Source organism: Prionailurus viverrinus, chromosome D4, assembly GCF_022837055.1.
Source record: "Prionailurus viverrinus isolate Anna chromosome D4, UM_Priviv_1.0, whole genome shotgun sequence".
NCBI lineage: Eukaryota > Metazoa > Chordata > Mammalia > Carnivora > Felidae > Prionailurus > Prionailurus viverrinus.
Window position 1 is genome coordinate 83243121 of NC_062573.1, and position 19638 is coordinate 83262758.

Sequence of the window (19638 nt, forward strand, 5' to 3'; positions counted from 1 at the left end):
CGCCTCTGCGGGGAAGCCTTCCCTAGCCTCTCAGACCAGGCCGAGGCCTCCCGCTGCATGGGAGAAGATCCTGGAGCCAGAGGAGTCTGGTGTCGGTGTGATCCATGATCACGTGGGTACTCACACTGCCCCTCAGAGTCCCTGTGCTCCTCCGCCCCCCCCCCCCCCGCACGCACACGTGGGCACCCGCACCGCACCCACCGCCCCGCTTCCCCTGTGGCCCTTCCAGCGGGGTGTACGAGTGCGTCGCCTCCCCTGGCGTTTGCCGTTCGTCGTGCTCGGTGAGCACCAGCTCGGTAAGCGAACGAACAGAGGTCGGAGCTTAGAAGAGGGTCCGAGTGACGAGGCTTCGGGGCCCAGCCTCCTGTGGCGCCCGCACCGCCCCGCGGCCTCTCCCTGGGGGGACTCACGCGGCGGCGCTGGCCCGGCCCGGGCTCCAGGACAAGTGCGCCTTTCCTCCCCACAGCCTGCGGCAGCCGGGGCACCGGCCTGTGGCCGCGTCAGGGTGAGGGTTTCCCGACCTGACTGTGGAAGCCGGGGATTTATGAACGTCGTATCCGTAGTGAAAAAGTCAGACTCCTCACAACTTGAGAGCTGCCGATTTAAACCGTAGCCCTAGGTTTCTAGTAGAAGCCTAGTTGTGGCAAGTACGGTGTCATCCAGCCTCACTTTAAATCCTTTCGTGAATCCTAAGCCCCAAAAAAGCTGCAGCCGAACTTGTGGGATTCCTCCGTCAGATCCCAAATCCTGTGCTTCTCACGGCCGCCAAACCCAGGCTGCGTTCACGTCCAGCTGCCCTGCCCAGTGGCTTAGAGCTTCAGTTTCTAGTCAGTGAGGCAACTTAATGATTCTCCCATACATAAGGTCAAGTGTCTCTGTCTTCAAGTATTTCATAATTTCAAGTATTCTGCCCGGAATTCATTCGGAAGCAGGAACACTAGAGGCAGTGTTCAGTAAATTATACGACAGATTGTTTTTGATAAATTCTTACGCGTAGATCATATGTCCAGGGCTGTATTTCTTCTTTTTAGTAAACGCTAATAAAGCTTCGCCGGTAGTAGGCTCAGCACGGTGGCTGTTCACGTACTTAAGTCTGTGCCCGTCACTCTGCTGAGTCTGCGTGCACATTACTTTGTGTATCCGTTTTTTATATATCTAAATGTTTTATTTTAGAGAGAGAGTGTGTGCACATGAGCAGGAGAGAGGGGCGGAGGGGGGGAGGGAGGGAGAGGGAGAGGGAGAGGGGGAGAGAGAGAGAGAGAGAGAGAGAGAGAGAGAACCCCAAGCAGGCCGATGTGGGGCTCTATCCCTTGACCCTAGAGTCATGACCTGAGTTGAACTCTTAGAGTTGGACGCTCACTGACTGAGCCACCCAGGCTCCTCTCATGTACCCTGACGTAATTGTAGATTCACAGACACTTAACGACAAATAATACAGAGATTCTGTGTGGCCTTTACTCGGTCTCCCCCAGTGGTTACTTCACAGCTGGGATGTTGGCATTGAAAAAGTCAAGATACAGAGCGTTTCCACCACCACAAGGGTCCCTCGTGTCGCCACATCCCTGCCCCCCCACCCCTCACCCCCCACTTCTTACCCCCTGGCAACCACTAATCCCTTCTCCCTTTCTGTAACGTTGTCTTTTCAAGACTGTTGTTCAAGTGTAGTCATACGGTAGGTAACGTTTGGGGATCGGCTTTTTTCACTCAGCGTTAATTCTCCAGAGATCCACCCACATCGTGTGGATCAGGAATTCATTCCTTTTGGTTACAGGGTCGTATCCTGTGGTACAGAGGCGCCGTAGTCGGCTGAACCACTCGCCTATTAGGACATCTCAGTTTCCAGTTTGGGGCTCTAACAGATAACGCTACTATGAACATTTCTGTACAGGTTTTTCTGGGAAAATAGGTTTCATTTCCCTGGGCTGTATGCCGCCCAGTTCAGCTGCTGGGTCACGTGGTATTGCAGATTTAGTTTTTTAGGAAATTGCCAAACTTGTTTTCCAGGGTGGCTGTACCATTTTACATTCCCATAGACAGTATATAAATGGTCAGGTTTCTCCACATCCTCAGAAGCATTTGGTATTGTCACTTTTTTTTTTTTTTTTAATTTTAGCCATTCTGACAAGTGTGTAGAGATACCTTACTGTGGTTTTAGTTTACATTTCCTTCCTTGATGGCTAGTGATGTTTACTTTTTTCAGACTTTAGTCTTGGCATCAGGAGACCACTTCATAAAATCTATTGGGAAGTGTTCCCTCTTGTATTTTCTGGAGGCATTATATAAGGTTGTTGTTAATTCCTTATTTGGTAGAATTCTCCAGTAAAACCAACTGGGCCCGGAGATTTAATTTTTGGAAGTATTTTAAATATGAAATCAGTTGTTTAGTACTTACAAAGCTGGTCAAATTATCAGTGTCCCTTTGGTGAGTTGGGGTGGTTTGTGTTTTTCAAGGAATTGGTACATTTCTTCTCAGTCATCAAACATATGTATGTCGCATTCTTCTTAATATATCCTTATTCTTCTAACGTCTGCAGAGCCTGAAGTGACGACCCATTTCATTCCTGTCTGGTAATCTGTCTACTCTCTTCCTAGGCAGTTTTGCTAGAGATGGTCCATTTTATTTATCTTTTCAAAGAATCAGCTCTTTGTTTTATTGACTTTTCTCTGTTGTCTTGTTCGTTTCAGCCCTATTGATTTCTTGCATTACTTCCTGCCTTCTGCTCTCTTGGTTTCCTTTGCTCATCATCTAGGTTCTTCAGTTGGGAATTTTGATTGTTGACCTGAATCTTTCCTCTTTTCTGATACATTAGTGCTCTGCATTTCCCTCTCCAGTACTACTGTGGTCTTGACCCACACATTTTGATGTGTTTATTTTCATTTTCATTGAGTTCAACGTATTTTTTTTTAATTTTTTTTTTTTTTCAACGTTTATTTATTTCTTGGGACAGAGAGAGACAGAGCATGAACGGGCGAGGGGCAGAGAGAGAGGGAGACACAGAATCGGAAACAGGCTCCAGGCTCCGAGCCATCAGCCCAGAGCCCGACGCGGGGCTCGAACCCACGGACCGCGAGATCGTGACCTGGCTGAAGTCGGACGCTTAACCGACTGCGCCACCCAGGCGCCCCTGAATTCAACGTATTTTATTTTACCTTAGACTCTCTGACCCACAAATCATTTAGAAGCTGTGTTTAGCTTCCAAGTGTTTGGAGATTTGAAATTTGTTGCAGTTTGTGTTATGACTCGTGATGTGGTCTATATAGGAATATGTTCCCCGGTCACTTAAGAATATTCTGCCGTTGCTCGGTGGACTATTTTATAAATAAATGCCAGTTAGATCCCGTCAGTTGACGACGTTGTTGAGATCGGATCTAACCTTACCCGTGGTTTTCTGTATGGTAGTTCTACAGTTTTTGTGGTTGTGATTTGTCTATTTTTCCTTTCACTTTTATCACTGTTTGCTTCTCATCTTTTGTAGCTCTGTTGTTCGGCACGTATTCAAGATAAGTTTTCTTGGGTAATTGATCCTGGTTATCACTGTATAATGTTCTTCTTGGTCTCTGATCATTTTCCTTGTTCCAAAGTCTGATTTGTAAGATATTAACATAGACACTTCTGCTTTCTCTGGTGAATGTTTGCGTGGTATATTTATCGTATGTAATATGTATACTTTCACTACTATATTATTATTGTATATTCTTTTATAGGCGGGATATTGTTGGGTCATGTTTAATAACACCCTGACAGTCTCTCTTTAAATTGTGTATTTTGGGGGCGCCTGGGTGGCTCAGTCGGTTAAGCGTCCGACTTCAGCCAGGTCACGATCTCGCAGTCCGTGAGTTCGAGCCCCGCGTCAGGCTCAGGGCTGATGGCTCAGAGCCTGGAGCCTGTTTCGGATTCTGTGTCTCCCTCTCTCTCTGCCCCTCCCCCATTCATGCTCTGTCTCTCTCTGTCCCAAAAATAAATAAACGTTGAAAAAAAAAAATTAAATTGTGTATTTTGGTGCTCGCTTCGGCAGCACATGTACTAAAGTTGGAACGATACAGAGAGGATTAGCCCGGCCCCTGTGCTCGGAGGACACACACAGTCGTGAAGCGTTCCGTGTTTTTTATTAACGAGGGCACTTGTGATGCGCGCCAGGCGTTATATGTAAGTGATGGATCACAAAATTCTGTTCCTGAAGCCAATAGCACACTATATGTTAATTAACTTGAATTTTTTTTTAATCTTGTAAAGAAAAAAAAATTGTGTATTTTGGCCGTTTACATTTAAAATCATTATTGCATTTCTTACGGCGTTTCATTTTTTGTTTCTTATTTGTTATCTTTTGTCTGTTTTCTTTTTCCTTCTTTTCTGGGAGTTAAGCGAACGTGTTTTATTTAGAATTCCATTTTTACTTATCCATGGTGTTTTTGAGTGTTTCGCTCTGCGTGGTTTTTGTTTGTTTGTTTTTAGTCATTGCTCTGAATATGACATTATGTGCTCACATAAGTTATCACATTGCCGGTCTCATCATTTTACCAGTTCAAGTAGAGAAACCGGTACCTTCCTTTACATTTCTCTGCTCCTTGTTTATAGTATGATTGTTTTATTTTTTTAATGTTATTTTTTTATTTATTTAGGGATAGAAAAAGAGAGGCAGAATCCCAGTCAGGCTCCGCACTGTCAGTGCAGAGTCCAGCGTGGGGCTCGAACTCGCGAATTGTGAGATCATGACCTGAGCTGAAATCAGGAGTCGGATCCTTAACTGACTGAGCCACCCAGGCGTCCCTTTAATGTAATTGCTGAAGTATTTCTGGTATATACATTGAAAGCCGTATCAGACAGTGTTGTAATTTTTTTATGTTTGTTTATTTATTTTGAGAGAGAGAGAGAGAGAGAGAGAGAGGAGGAGAGAACTAGTGGGAGAGGGGCAGAGAATGAGGGGGAGAGAGAGAATCCCAAGCAGGCTCCGCGTTGTCAGCACAGAGCCCGACTTGGGGCTCCATCTCTCTATCTGAGAAATCATAACCTGAGCTGAAATCAAGAGCCAGACGGACATGCAACCCAACTGAGCCACCTAGGTGCCTCTGGACAGTGTTGTAATTTTTACTTAAATCATCCAAACTAATTTAGAAAACTTCAGGAGGGTGACAGAACCCTAGTGTGCTTGTTCATACTTTTTACTTAGTGTTCTTTCTTGCTTCATGATAATCTAAGATTCTTCCTTTTGTTTTCTTTACTTATTTTTTCTAGGTAGAGAACTTGCTTTAGCCATTCCTTTAGGGGAGGTCCGCTGGGGGCAGATTCTCTTAGTTGTCCTTCAACTGAGAAAGCCTTGATTTCCCCTTCACCTGAAGGGTATCTGTGCTTGTTACAGAATTCTTGGTTGACAGCTCTCTTCTTCCAAGTATTTGGAATATATTTTGGCACTTTTTTCTGGTCTCCATGGTTTCTGATGAGAAATCTGTCACTTTGTTATTTTTCTCTTCTGTATAAGGTGTCATTTTAGGGGGCTGCGTTCAAGACTTTTTCTTGGTCATCAGTTTTCAGAAGCTTTACTATAATCTTGGCGTTTATTTCTTTGGGTTTACCCATATGAATTTCGCTCAGCTTTTTTTATTTTAAATTTTTTTTTTTAATGTTTATTCATTTTTGAGAGAGAGACAGAGCAGAGACACAGCATGAGCAGGGGAGGGGCAGAGAGAGAGGGAGACACAGAATCGGAAGCAGGCTCCAGGCTCCGGCTGTCAGCACAGAGCCCGACGCAGGGCTCGAACTCACGGACCGCGAGATCATGACCTGAGCCGAAGTTGGACGCTTAACCGACTGAGCCCCCCAGGCGCCCCGCGCTCATCTTTTTTATAGGATTCAGCTTCTTGCCAAATTTGAGTCCTTTGGGCCTCCCCTGACGCAGTGTGGCATCTTTTATCGTGGCTCCACAGGTCCCTGAGGCTTGCCCTTTCTCGTCCGTTTTCTCTGCGGTTTACACGACTAGCTTCGGTTGTTACATCTGTCAGTTCTCTGATTCTTTCCTCCACCCCCGCCGCCAGTCTGCTGCTGAGCCCACCCACTATACTTCTTCTTGAGGTTACTGTGTTTTTCAGTTCTGGTATCTCCACAGGACTCCGTCCCCTGTTTCTTTGCTGAGGTTTCTGTTTTTCACTTGGTTCCGAGCATATTCATAAGTGTTCATTGAAGCATTTTTGTCCTGACTGCTCTAAAATCATCATCCCTGACATCTGTCCTCTCCGGATTGACGTTTGTTGATTGTTTTGTTTCGTTCTGTTTGAGATCTCCTGGTTCTTGGTACGGCAAGTGATACTTGAAACCTGGACGATTTCATATTATGCTGTTACAGCCTGTGCTTTATTTAAACCTTATGTTTTAACGGGCTTTCTCTCCGTCAGTCTTCCAGTCGGGGCAGGGGGCACTGCTGCCTCATCGCTGCCGGGTCCAAGTCCACGGTCCCATTTCTGCCTCCATGGATGCCACAGTGGGGGCGTTTTCGTTTCCGCTGGTGTTGGTGAGAGTCCTGCTTTCCCTCAGGCCTCCTCTGACACGGCCGCCACGGCAGGAGTCCCCACCCGCTCTCGCTTGGTACCACCTCGCAGGGATAAAAGTCCCGGCTCCCTTCTCCGATACCACCATGGCCATTGTTGGGGTGCCTTTTAGCTCCGTGAGGATCAGAGTTTCGGGGCCCAGCTTTCCTGGGGTCCGGCTGCTGTCATTTCTACCTACCCGGCTGCCCCCTGTCCTGCCCTTGGGCTACAGAGCAGGCTTCTGTGAGCGCTTTTTGCCCGTGTGGCTGGCCTTGTCGGTTCCAGATGAGGGAGGTCCCCAGAGTCCTGTCGTGTCATCCTCGGGTCCTCGGCCTGTCTGCCCTCTCTCCATCTTCCAGAGTCTCCTTGTGTTTGTTTTATACCTAATATCCGGTGTGGGGGTTGTACTTGGAAAGATAGGGAAGATAGGAGTGTCCCATCTTGGCAGAACAAGTGTTGTATATATTTTTATTTTTTTTAATTATTTTATTTTATTTTTTTAATTTTTTTCTTAACGTTTATTTATTTTTGAGACAGAGGGAGACAGAGCATGAACAGGGGAGGGGCAGAGAGAGAGGGAGACACAGAATCTGAGGCAGGTTCCAGGCTCCAAGCCATCAGCACAGAGCCAGACAAGTGGCTCGATCTCACGGACATTGAGATCATGACCTGACCCGAATTCAGCCACTTAACCGACTGAGCCACCCAGGCGCCCCTATGTTTTTAAATACTATACCTTAATTTCAAAAATGATTCCCTCCCTGATTAACTCCGTTTAGGAGATCTTACCGAAGTTTAATCTGCGGGACCCAGAGTTCTGCGCTGAGTGGGGTAGAGTCCACGATCCAGTATTACTTCTCGCAGCAGAGTTAACGGCAGTCTGTGCCACTCAGACCAGAGACGCCACTGAGGGGGAGGGGGGGAGGGACCACCAGTGTTTCCTGTGTTTCTCAGAAAGAGAAAATTGCTGAGTGAACTGACGTGCCCCCCCACAGGAGGCTGGTTCTGGGGCGGTTACAGTGTGGCCGGGGCGCGCTCGGTGGAGTAGAGGTAGCGAGGCCGTTCCGAGAGAAGGACCCAGGGAGGTGGGCGCAGACCGCGTGCGTCCAGCGCCCAGCGTGTTCTGTTGATTGGCCGTGCTCGGGCCGACGGGTAGGTGCTGGTCGGCCCAGAGCAGGCTCTCCTTTCCCGAGAATGGTGACGAGGCTGTTAAACCCCAGTTTGCGGGTCTCTCTTCCTTGCAGGGACAGAGCCGCGTGCTTTGCTATTCAGAAAGGATTACAGGCGTCACGTAGTGACATTCAGTTATTTAAGCATAACGACATGGCCGACCTGGAGCGACTACTGAAAGAGCAAGAGATCGAAGATCAAAAGGTATGATTCTTTGCAAGAAAATTATACAGCTCTTTTGTGTTCGGTAACCGGCTAAATCATATATGAAACGGTAATTTGTCATGAAAACTTGCCTGCGGATCGCATCTGGATATGAAGTGAGGGCATTCCTGCTGATTAAATAAATGTACTTCGTGTCGGAGAGCCGGGTCTGATTGTAATTGCCTCGTCGTTGCCGTAATTACAGCTGGCAAATTTGCGGGCAGGCAATCCAGGCAGCTTTCTAAAAGAGACAGAAACCGCGCGCCCTTGGCGGTGGGGGTGGGAGGGGCTCGCTCTCCACTCCGCAGAAATAACACCGGAGCTCATTAGGGTGGGAGCAGGGCGCACCTCGTGAATTCGAAATAGGTTTATTTATATCAGGATAAGTCACGTGTCCGGTAACTGGAAGAAACAGCGGCGCATCTTCGTTTATGAACATGTGAACAGTTTGACTCTCTCTCCCTCCCGCACCTTCGCCCTGGAGCTCCGAGCAGCTCCGCCTGTGCGAGCCACCTGCCCCGCGCGACTGCCTTCCGCACCGCAGCCCGTTTACACTGCCCCCTCAGACGTGCCTGGATGAGGGCACAGTTGAGTTTTACTTGACCCAGTAGTAAGGAAGGAAAGGGTCTTGTCTGCGTTTTGGTAGATGGAGAGCAGGGTTCGTCTGTTTAGGTGTTGATCATGAGAAATCTCTGGCGGGTTCAGAGGAAGCACGGGAGCATAGTGCAGCCCCTACCCTCCTCCCAGCTCTGGTAGCCACACCCTGCCGTTCTCGAATCACCGGAGCCTCTGCGTCTCCCGACCCCGTCTCTGGTGATGATTGCCTTCACCCACCTCACTTCTTCCTAGTTTGTTTTTTTCCCGACACTTATTCATTTTTGAGAGAGCAGGGGAGGGCCAGAGAGAGAGGGAGACACAGAATCTGGAGCAGGCTCCGGGCTCCAAGCTGTCAGCGCGGAGCCCCACACGGGGCTCGAACTCACAAACCGCGAGATTGTGGCTCGAGTTGAATTCGGACGCTTAACTGACTGATCCACCCAGGCGCTCCAGTTCTTTCTAGTTTAGGTGAACTTCACAGACATTGAAGTGAGCAGATCGTAGGCATACATTTTGACCAGTGGGTAACCCAGCTGTGAGGGCTCCATTGTGACCTAAAACGCTGCCATCTCCCCAGGAAGTTCCCTTGGGCCCCTTCTCAGTCATTCTCAGAGTGCCTAAATCGTGTGCGTGCGTGCGTGCGTGTGCGCGGTCACCTAGTGCATGGCGTGAACTGAAAAACATGAGAGAAGAAAGCACTTTCTTCATCTCAGAATAATCGGGTCCGAAACCTTGGGCTTGAAACGCATCCGGACTGTTTACTTCTTGAATCAGTCTTGTCAGATGGGAGTGCTAGGGAGCGTCTAACAGGTTCTGCATTTGGAATTACTGAAATTTAAAATGTCATTTGGGGCACCTGGGTGGCGCAGTCGGTTAAGCGTCTGACTTCAGCCAGGTCACGATCTCGCGGTCCGTGAGTTCGAGCCCCGCGTCGGGCTCTGGGCTGATGGCTCAGAGCCTGGAGCCTGTTTCCGATTCTGTGTCTCCCTCTCTCTCTGCCCCTCGCCCGTTCATGCTCTGTCTCTCTCTGTCCCAAAAATAAATAAACGTTGAAAAAAAAATAAAAAATAAAAAAAATAATAATAAAATAAAATAAAATGTCATTTTTTGTTTGTTTTTGTCTTTTAAAGAATCCTCGCAAGGCTCGGGTCACACGACGTTTCATCGTGGTGGAGGGGCTGTACATGAACACGGGAACCATTTGTCCTCTCCCGGAGCTGGTGAGCAGCCGCGGTCACTCCAGATTCTAGAACTCGGGCTGTCGGGCGGTGATGCCTCTTGTCCCTGAGCACTTGTGATGCCTCGCATCTGCACCGCTTTGCCTGACGGGTCTCAGGAGCACATTCAGGCCATACCAGGGAAGTACATTAACATTACATGCCAGCCCGGTCTTTAAAGGGTAGTCAAGACTCAGCTTTTTAAAACCAGCTTTATTGAGGTGTAATTGACACGCTAATGAAATCCATTCACTGTCAGCACAGTTTGGTAAGTTTTGGCAGATTTGTACACCCTCATCTCTGCCGCTGCAGTCAAGTTACAGAACGTTTCGCTCTCTCCAGAAAGTTCACTCACTCATATGCCTTTGTAGTCAGTACCTCCAGCCCTGGCCCCAGACCACCGTCGATCTGCTCTCTGTGCCTGTAGTTTTGACTTTTGTGCAATTTCCTGTAAATGAAATCATATAGGATGTGTTTTGTAAAACTCTTGCTTTTTTTCTTTTTTTTTTTTTTAATGTTTATTTTTGAGAGAGAGACAGAGACAGCGCAAGCCGGGCAGGGGCAGAGAGAGACAGGGAGACAAAGAATCTGAAGCAGGCTCCAGGCTCTGAGCTGTTGGCACAGAGCCCGATGTGGGGCTCGAACTCACAACCCGTGAGATTATGACCATTTCTGGACTCTCAGGGTTGTTCCACTTGTCTGTATGTCTGTCCTTATGCTGGTACACACTGTCTCAGTTACTGTAGCCTTATAGTAAATCTTGAAGTCGAGACATGTGAGTTCTCCAATTTTGTTCTTTTGTAAGATTGTTATGGTTATTTGAGGTGCCTGGAGATTCCATTTGAAGTTTAGGATCAACTTTTCCATTTCTGTAAAAAAAAAAAAAAAACAAAACAACAACAGCCATTGAGATTTTGACAGATAATAGATATTTCGATAGAGATTGGATTTTGATATTGAATCAGGATTATATTGAATCTGTAGATTGTATTGAATCTGTAGATTGCTGTGGAAAGTTTGTCCATCTTACTGATATTAAGTCTTCAAATCCATGAACACGGGAGTATTTCCATTTATTTAGATCCTCTTTAATTTTCTCTGGCAGTGTTTTGTGGTTTTCACTGTGCAGATCTTATATCTTTTTGGTTAAATTTATTCCTAAGTATTTTATTCTTTTTGATATTATTATAAATGGGATTTGGGGGGTGAGCGTTCACTGATAGTTTATAGAAATACAACTGATTTTGTGTTTTGATCTTATATCCTGGAACTTTTACTGAACTTACTAGCTCAAATAGTATTTTTATGGGTCTTATTCTATATATAAACTCCTATAATCTGTGAATAGAGGTGGTTGTGGTTTTACTTCCTTTCCAATTTGGATGTCTTGTATTTCCTCTTCTTGCCTGTTGCTCTGGCTAGAACCTTCTGTACAGTGTAGACTGAGGTGAGAGGGGGAAGATTGTCAGGCTGTCACCACGGAGTATGATATTAGCTATGGTTTTCCATAAATGCCCTTTATCAGTTGAGGAAGTTCCTTCCTAGTCCTGATTTGTTGAGTGTTTGTACCATGAGAGATTTGGATTTTGTGAGACGCTTTCTCTGAATCAGGTGATGAGTTGATCATGTGATCTTCCATCATCCTATTAGTATAGTTGATTTTCCCGTGTTGAACCACCCTTGAATTCAGCCATTAAAATTTGAGTCTGAGCCCATCAACTGAATGAGGATTCAGAATAAGGATTTCATATCTTGTTTTTAAAGTGTTTTACTGTTTCTTGAGGAAATCTAGACACATTCTAAATATCAGTGAAAGAGATGTGTTGTATTGGTTTTCCTTCCCTTGTTTTTGTGAGTGTCAAAGACTGATAGAATAATATGGGGGAGATAGTATAGTGGGCCAGAAGATACCAGAATTGCATTTTTAGGGCTACGACAGTAAAGCAGTACTGATGGATAGATATACAGCCAAGCCTTGAAACAAAATATAAAGCATAAGGACCAGGTCAAGTATATATTAGCATTGAATATGTAAAGATTACAGGATTATGACTTTGGGATTCCTGTTTGGTTTCACCGACTTGTCTATTTGTGTACCGCTACTGGCATAATATTCTTAAATGTGTTCTAAAACATGATTTTTTTTAAATGTTTGTTTATTTTTGAGAGAAAGAGAGCACAAGCAGGGGAAGGACAGAGAGAGAGAGAGAGGGAGACACAGAATCCGAAGCAGGCTCCAGGCTCTGAGCCATCAGCACAGAGCCCGATGCGGGGCTCAAACTCACGAACCATGAAATCATGACCTGAGCTGAAGTCAGACGCTCAACTGACTGAGCCACCCAGGCGCCCCCGAAACATGATTTTTAGAAATTGTCTCATTCATACAATATCTCATACATACTAATGGATGGAAAACAGTGTTGCAAAGGTATAATTCTCTCCAAATTAGCTTATTCATTGTTAATAAAAATCCATCTATATCTAGTGGTTGATAATCGCTGTATTTTAATTCAGTTGTGGAACTGATCACATTCATATCATTTAAGAGTAAATCAGTTAAACATTTGGGGGAGACACCTGGGTGGCTCAGTCGGTCGAGTGTCCGACTTCAGCCCAGGTTGTGATGACCTCACACTTCGTGAGTTCCAGCCCCACATGAGGCTCTCTGCTGTCAGCACATAGCCTGCTTCAGATCCTCTGTCCCCCTCTCTCTCTGCCCCTCCCCCGCTCACACTATCTCTCCCTCAAAAAATAAATTAAAAACAAAAAATAGGGGGAAAAAGCTATACAAACATACATATGTTCAGCTTCCTAACATGTACATGGAAAAGTAACATGAAGTAATTAGAAGAACATTCAGAAAAGGATGCATCTAAACCTTCGAAGGGAAAGGACTTACAAGCCTGAAAGCAGAGGGAAAACAGATTGAAAGGCATATTAATGAAAACTTTTTCTGAATTAAGAAAACAGTGCCATGAATTCAAATTAAAGCATAAGGCCACTGAGGGAAGTTTCCTCAGGAGTTTTATGTATACTCAGACCAGTATTTAACACGTACTGTCTACATTCATAAGATCTTACAATTTTGTCTTTAAAAATTGGCCTTATACTGTCTATATTGTTAAGTTTAGAGCATCTAAAGTACAGTCTCTTGGGACGCCTAAGTGGCTCAACTTCATTGCAGGTCTCGGCTCAGGTCATGATCTCACAGTTCGTGAGTTCGAGCCCCACATCGGGCTCTGTGCTGACAGCTCAGAGTCTGGAGCCTGGTTCAGATTCTGTGTCTCCCCCTCTCTCTGCCCTTCCCCTGTTCATGTTGTGTGTGTGTGTGTGTGTGTATGTGTGTGTCTCAAAAATAAACATTATAAAAAAAAAGACTTTTTAATAAATAAAATACAATCTCTTCACCATCATGACACATTTGACCCTTGAACAATGCAGACCCCCATGCAGTTGAAAATCCACATACCTTTTGACTCCCCGAAAACTCAATACCCTACTATTGACTGGAAGCCTTACCCATAACGTAAACAGTTGATTAACACGTGTTTTGTATGTCATACGTATTATACACCATATCCTTAAGGTAAGCTACAAAAAAGAAAACATTAAGAAAATCGTAAGGAAGATGAAATACATTTACAGTGCTGGACTGTATCTATTGAAAACACTTCACATCTAAACAGACCCGTGCAAGGGCCAGCTGTAGTTCTGAGAAACGTGCGTACGTGGCCGTGTTCTGAGCTGTAGTTCTGAGAAACGTGCGTAAGCGGGCCACAGGTGCCGAGCTGCCGACCGCAGGACTGTGCCGTCCACTTGCTGCGAGCGTCTGGTCGTGGCACTGCCCCCAGTTGCTCAGTATTTGTGTTCTCTGTTTAAAAACGCCTTTGTTTAATACATACTGTTGAGTCGTTCACGTTGAGCTCAGGGCCACCGGCACTGTAACTCATGTCTGGACGAAGCTTCTCTAACACACGCGTTTCCTCCGTGAGACGCATCCCAGCCTTCTGGCGCTTCAGATCGCCACCCCGCACTTCAGCGCTGTGCTGGGCCGTCGTAACCGGAACCACCGGCCAAAAGCACAAGATACAAAAAACCACAGTGATAAATAGACGCTGAAAAGGACACGTGTCTCCAGTGTGAGCGGAGGCAGGAGTCAGACTCAGCTGGGGACAGGCAGGTCGAGTGACTCCGTGCGTGCCGCTCCGCACTCTGCCTTGCGTGTTGATTCGGGGTTTCGGGACGCGCCCAGCAAGCGGGCAGGTGCACAGCTACAGACCCACCAGTGTTGGGGACCAGATGTGCTTTTTCCCTCCTAGGTGTCACTGTTCTCCCCAGTATCTTCTTGATGGTGCTGGTCACCAGCACTTTAACATTGCGTTCTGTTTGCCACTCAGGTGAAGTTAAAGTACAAATACAAAGCAAGAATCTTTCTGGAGGAAAGCCTCTCGTTTGGAGTCCTTGGAGAACATGGTCGAGGAGTCACTGAACATTTTGGAATCAGCGTAAGTGCCCCTTGCTCCTTTTCTGGGGTGTGTCCTCATGCAGAAACCATGCGGTTCCATCCTGCCGGCCACGTTCACATACCACGGGCACGAGGCAGTGCTCCTCGTCAGCGTGCAGGGTCGTGCCACCCTGGGCTCTGTCCCTTCACTGAGCCCACAGGGGACCAGGTCCACCAGACCAGGGCCTGTCGTCCCTCAGAGCCTGGAAACTCACGGCGGTGCCTCCTAGGATGCGGTCTGTGTAGCCTGTAGCGTTTGATCTTGGCTTTCCGTGTCTTTTCTCTAGAAACGGATAAACTTGCCTGCGTGTGTTTCTTAAAGTCAGTAAGACTTCCCTAACGTAGTCCCTTAGAAAATACGACGGGGGCAGTGAAAGGGTGTTCTCTCCGATATTTACAACTGTGTGTTCTCGCTGGGTTCTGCGTACGGGTGTCAGATGGCCGTGACTTCTCTACGGAGGGAGACACGGAGTCAGAAACACTGCCGGCAGACGCGCCACCAAGCCTCGGGTCCCAGAGAGCTGGAGGGAGTTGGTCACGTGTTCTCTTCAAACGAGCCCCACCTGCCCCAGTCTCGGCGGCTTGAGCCCCTGGAACCTCGGGGAGGAGCAGCGTCGGCCCGCCCCCAGAGCCTGTCTTCACCAACCCCTGTGTGCTGGAGCTGAGGGGAGCTTTTCTGCAGATCCTGTGCGTCAGAGCTTTCCGATCTCTGGCAAAACGTTGAACTAAAGAACACGAAGTCACCTTAGGTTATCTGCATCTCACGACCGATAACGGAGCAGAGCGAGTATCCCGAGTTAGAGTGACGCATGCTCCTTCCCCAGAGGCAGACTGCTATTTGGTGATTAAATGCACTGAGCAGAAGTGCAGAGTAGATGGACCTCGATCGGATCCTGATTCCGGCAGATACTGCAGAAAACAAGCTTTGTGAGGCAGGTATTAGAACACTGAGTATTCGGCAATATTAAGAAATTTTTCATCTGTTAGGTGTGATGATGGTTTCGTGATTATGCTTTTGAAAGGGTCCACGTCCTTTAGAAACGCACACTGAGGTATTTACAGATGAAACTCTTAAGAAGTTGGGGGATTTGCTCTAAAGAAATGCTGAGAGCAGGAGGAGGCTGTATGTGGAAGACTGTCCCATGAGCTGGTAGTGACTGAATCTGGTGATGAGAGTTGTTTATTCTGTCCTCTCTACCTTTGTGTGTGTTTGACATTTTTCATAATAAAAGGTTTTTTTAGAAAGTAAGAGCCAACAGGTTTCCTTGTTGGGTCTCTGGACCACTGAGAAGCCCCAGGTGGGATCGGGCCAGTCACCATCATGGCATCAGTGAGTGGCTTTGAGTGGCCACTGTGTGCCCAGGTGCACCTTGGTGCCGGGGCTGGAGCGGGAGGATGGAGTCAGGGCAGCACCGAGTTGAGGAGACGGTGGCGACTCAGAAGGCCCCGTGGCACGGTGGGGTTTGTCCGTTGCCCGGTTCCGCGTGGCCAAAGAATCAGTTGCCGTGATGTTTGGAAAAACTGCCCTTGCATTTTTGAAAAGGTGAGCGTAGGGATAAAGTGTTCAAAACTCTGAGATTTGTTCGTATTTACCCCAGGTACCTTCTGGGGGCATGGCCAACTAGACCCTCGTTGAAGCACAGGAATGACTGATTTTGAACCTCAGAATATTTGTAGTACTAAGCAGCTTTGGGTTTCTTCTTTTAATTTCCTTCTGTCCTTCCACTGGGGGTAAATTGCCGAAGGGCCTCGTTAGAGGCACGCTTCGAAACGTTCCGTGCTTGTGACCACAGGTTTTGTATGGTTTATCCTTCATCGGCACAGAGGTGGTTCATTTGAACCAAGATGTTAACGTGATCAGTGCTGTAGTTTTGTCTGCAGGCTTGACATCGGTCTTTACTTTTTCTTTAAATTGAGGAATAACTCCCACCGTCTTGCTTTTTTTGGCAGATTGATGATATTGACCTTATCAGTGCCAACATGGAGAATTCTCTCGCTTCTATTGGAGGTTTCTGCTGTGGCAGATCTTTTGTAATTGACCATCAGGTGGGTTCTTTAAAAAAAAAAAAAAGACAGTAGCTCGTGAAACTAATGCCCCCTGGTTGTGTTAGAAGTTACTCAGGGGCCCCTGGGTGGCTCAGTCAGTTAAGCGGCCGACTTTGGCTCAGGTCATGATCTCGCGGTCCGTGAGTTCGAGCCCCGTGTCGGGCCCTGTGCTGACAGCTCGGAGCCTGGAGCCTGTTTCAGATTCTGTGTCTCCTTCTGTCTGACCCTCTCCCATTCATGCTTTGTCTCTCTCTGTCTCAAAAATAAATAAACGTTAAAAAAAAAAAAATTAAAAAAAAAAAAAGTTACTCAGCTGTAACTTCCAGTCACACAGCTTCACTCTGACTTGGTTTGTCGCAATCTTTATTTAAAAGTCATGGGGCGCCTGGGTGGCGCAGTCGGTTGAGCGTCCGACTTCAGCCAGGTCACGATCTCATGGTCCGGGAGTTCGAGCCCCGCGTCAGGCTCTGGGCTGATGGCTCGGAGCCTGGAGCCTGCTTCCGCTTCTGTGTCTCCCTCTCTCTCTGCCCCTCCCCTGTTCATGCTCTGTCTCTCTCTGTCCCAAAATAAATAAATAAAAAACGTTGGAAAAAAAAAAAAAAGTCAATATGTCAGGGCGCTGGGGTGGCTCAGTCGGTTAAGCATCTGACTTCAGCTCAGGTCATGATCTCACGGTCTGTGGGTTCGAGCCCCGAGTCGGGCCCTGTGCTGACAGCTCGGAGCCTGGAGCTTGGTTTGGATTCTGTGTCTCCTCCTCTCTCTGCCCCTCCCCTGCTCACACTCTCTCTGTCTCAAAAATAAAGATTAAAGAAACTTGTTTAATAACTAAGTAAGTAAATAAAAAGTCGATTTGTCTGAGAATGACTCGACATGTTTGTATTTGGAAAATATCTTCCTTAAAAAGGTCTCGTTTTTATTACGCGGATCTTTTACACGTGCATGGCTCCTCCCACTTTACCATTTGTACACACAGTTAGCAGGTCGTGCAGATTTGGTGCCTTTAGGGTTTTTAGCCCCCCCCCCCCCCCAAAAGAAGTATATTCATGTCTTTTCCTTGTTTGTTTCTTCTCAGCGACTCTCCGGCCAGGGGTACTGCTTTTCAGCCTCGCTGCCCCCGTTGTTGGCTGCCGCTGCGATCGAGGCTCTCAACATCATGGAGGAGAACCCAGGTACAGTCTTCTGCCCCCAGGACCCCGGGCCTCACGGCTCCCGTCAGCCAGGCTGCTGGCGCGCTTTCGGAGGCATTCGCCGGAGGGGCGTGTGCACCAGACGTCGGTGCCTCCGGATGATGTTGCCTGGCGTTTGTGGGGAGAATCGCGGCTGGGATGTCGTCCAGCTCTGGGGATTCGGTGTGGGCTTCTCTCCCGGCCGGAGGGCTGGGCCGGCTCCCAGGCTGGGCGGATGGGCGGAGACACCAGGAGGAGGGGTCAGCTCCGGGCCTGTTGTCATTCGAGAAGTTAGCTGAAGTGTGCTGCTGCGGGTGCCCCTGCACATAATTTATAGCTTACCCAGGTTTTCCTTCAGCCTTTGACTCGTTATTTGGTACTGAAGCCAAATCCGGTTCACCGGCCGTTCAAGCTTCCTAAGTAGGCCAGGTTGATTACATTTCAAATGTGGCCTTAGGTTGGGGTGGCACCTCCTCACAGAGCCTGAAACAAATGGAAAAGCAGGCCTTAACCCGGTTATTTCTAAGCTTAAGATTCTTTAACTCTCTAAATGTTTAATATTGGTTTTAATTCAGAGAATCAGGAAACGTGTTTCTGTGTGCACATCGATTGGCTTGCTTGTCAGAAGGCCCAGCACGAGTGCCTCTTGGTCACATGTTTTAGTTTTTTAATTTTCCGTGAGGTGAAAACGTCCAAGAAAAGATAGTAAACGGTAGTATAGCGTCTTATCTTTTATCAAATCGTTAAGGGTCCAGAAATAAGTAATATATCTGCACCCTTTTATTCTTAGATTATTTACAGACTCCTGATGGGAACGAGAGCCCTCGTTCTGTTGTGGGAAACCTCCCCCAGCTTGCACTCGGAGCGGGCGAGGAGGTGTGAGGGCAGCACGCCGAGACCGGGCCGGGGCCTCCAGAGGCGCTCCTGTCCCTGGGGGGGTGGCCGCATTTTAAGTTGATGAGCTTGAACACTAAACATCTTTAGAGATACATTTCGATTAGTAATATCACATCTTCCAAATATTTTTTTTTCACACAGGTATTTTTTCAGTGTTGAGGGAAAAGTGCAAACGAATCCATAAAGCTCTACAAGGGTAAGTTAACTATATTTTCAATGAACTTAAAGTCTGTACCACGTTTAGACAACTAGTGAAAAATTTTGAATGCCACCTCTTTGGTTTTGAGTGTATTTAATAGGCTTGGATCAGTTTGACTCACGGCTAAGAAATGAGGAACTCGGTTCTTTCAAATTTGTGGGCCTGAAACCAGAGCATCATTTTGTTGTTGTTTTATTTTATTACTTATAATTTGTTGAGAGAGAGCACGCACAAGCAGGGGGAGGGGCAGAGAGAAAGGGGAGAGAATCCCGAGCAGGCTCCACGCTTCGCTGCAGAGCCTAACGTGAGGTTTGATCTCACAGCCATGAGATCGTGACCTGGACCGAAATCGAGAGTCGGACACGAAACTGACTGAGCCACCCAGGTGCCCTGCTTTGTTGTTGCCTTAACGAACCGTGACTTTATTTTTCTAAAAGGGATATAAGCTCATTAATCGATAACAGTATATAAGGGACAGAGGTGAAGATAAGCACCAAACACGCTATCACCAGTAAGAACTCGGGTCAACATGGAGAATCTTTCCTCATTTATGCATACAGACGAGGAAAGATTCTCCAAAATGATACCATTATATGCTGTGTCATTAGGTGACAGTGGGTGGGTTCATATCGTCCATACTTTTTAGAAAATTATTAAGTTTTATTTTAAGTGAAGAAAAACAAGTGAAATCGAAATGAACCCTATGAGTGTTGGCTTGTGTTTGTCTTAATGACACAAGAGTAGTTCTTTAAGGTTGCTCTGGCGTTAAGAAAAAATTCAGGTAGGTGACGCCTTCAGGCAGATTTCTGGTCTTACAGAAAATGATCTCAGTTGCCCAGGTGTTTCCTTTTGTCTCTCCCAAGGTGGAAACATGTCTTTTCAGTCATGAAAGTCCCACTTACTGCCAGATGTGGGAACTAGAAGCTTCTCTAAAAGGAAAGGACAGCGAATAAATGAGCAGATCGCGGCTGTTCAGAGAAAGTAGGGGAGAAATTATTACCGCTCTGGGTGTGTCTGCACAATAATAACAGAAGTTCTTCTTGCATGATTTATGGTTGGGAGCCATTGTTCGTGTTGCTTTATGAAATGTTAATGTGCCAGCACGGCACACTGGAGCCA

At 46.9% G+C, this 19638-nt stretch overlaps 1 protein-coding gene and 1 non-coding gene across 4 annotated transcripts in view; both read left to right on the top strand.

Annotated features, from left to right (window-relative positions):
* SPTLC1 (serine palmitoyltransferase long chain base subunit 1) overlaps nucleotides 1-19638 on the top strand; it is a 53398-nt gene that overhangs the window by 25258 nt on the left and 8502 nt on the right. For all 3 annotated transcript variants that reach the window (XM_047830534.1, XM_047830536.1, XM_047830535.1), the window contains exons 7-12: nucleotides 7764-7893; nucleotides 9621-9710; nucleotides 14105-14212; nucleotides 16162-16257; nucleotides 17330-17426; nucleotides 18462-18516. In XM_047830534.1, the coding sequence (XP_047686490.1) occupies nucleotides 7764-7893; nucleotides 9621-9710; nucleotides 14105-14212; nucleotides 16162-16257; nucleotides 17330-17426; nucleotides 18462-18516 (576 nt within the window). The remainder of the gene's footprint in view (nucleotides 1-7763; nucleotides 7894-9620; nucleotides 9711-14104; nucleotides 14213-16161; nucleotides 16258-17329; nucleotides 17427-18461; nucleotides 18517-19638) is intronic.
* LOC125151096 (U6 spliceosomal RNA) lies at nucleotides 4001-4107 on the top strand. Its single transcript, XR_007146643.1, has one exon. It is a non-coding gene; the product is annotated as a U6 spliceosomal RNA (small nuclear RNA).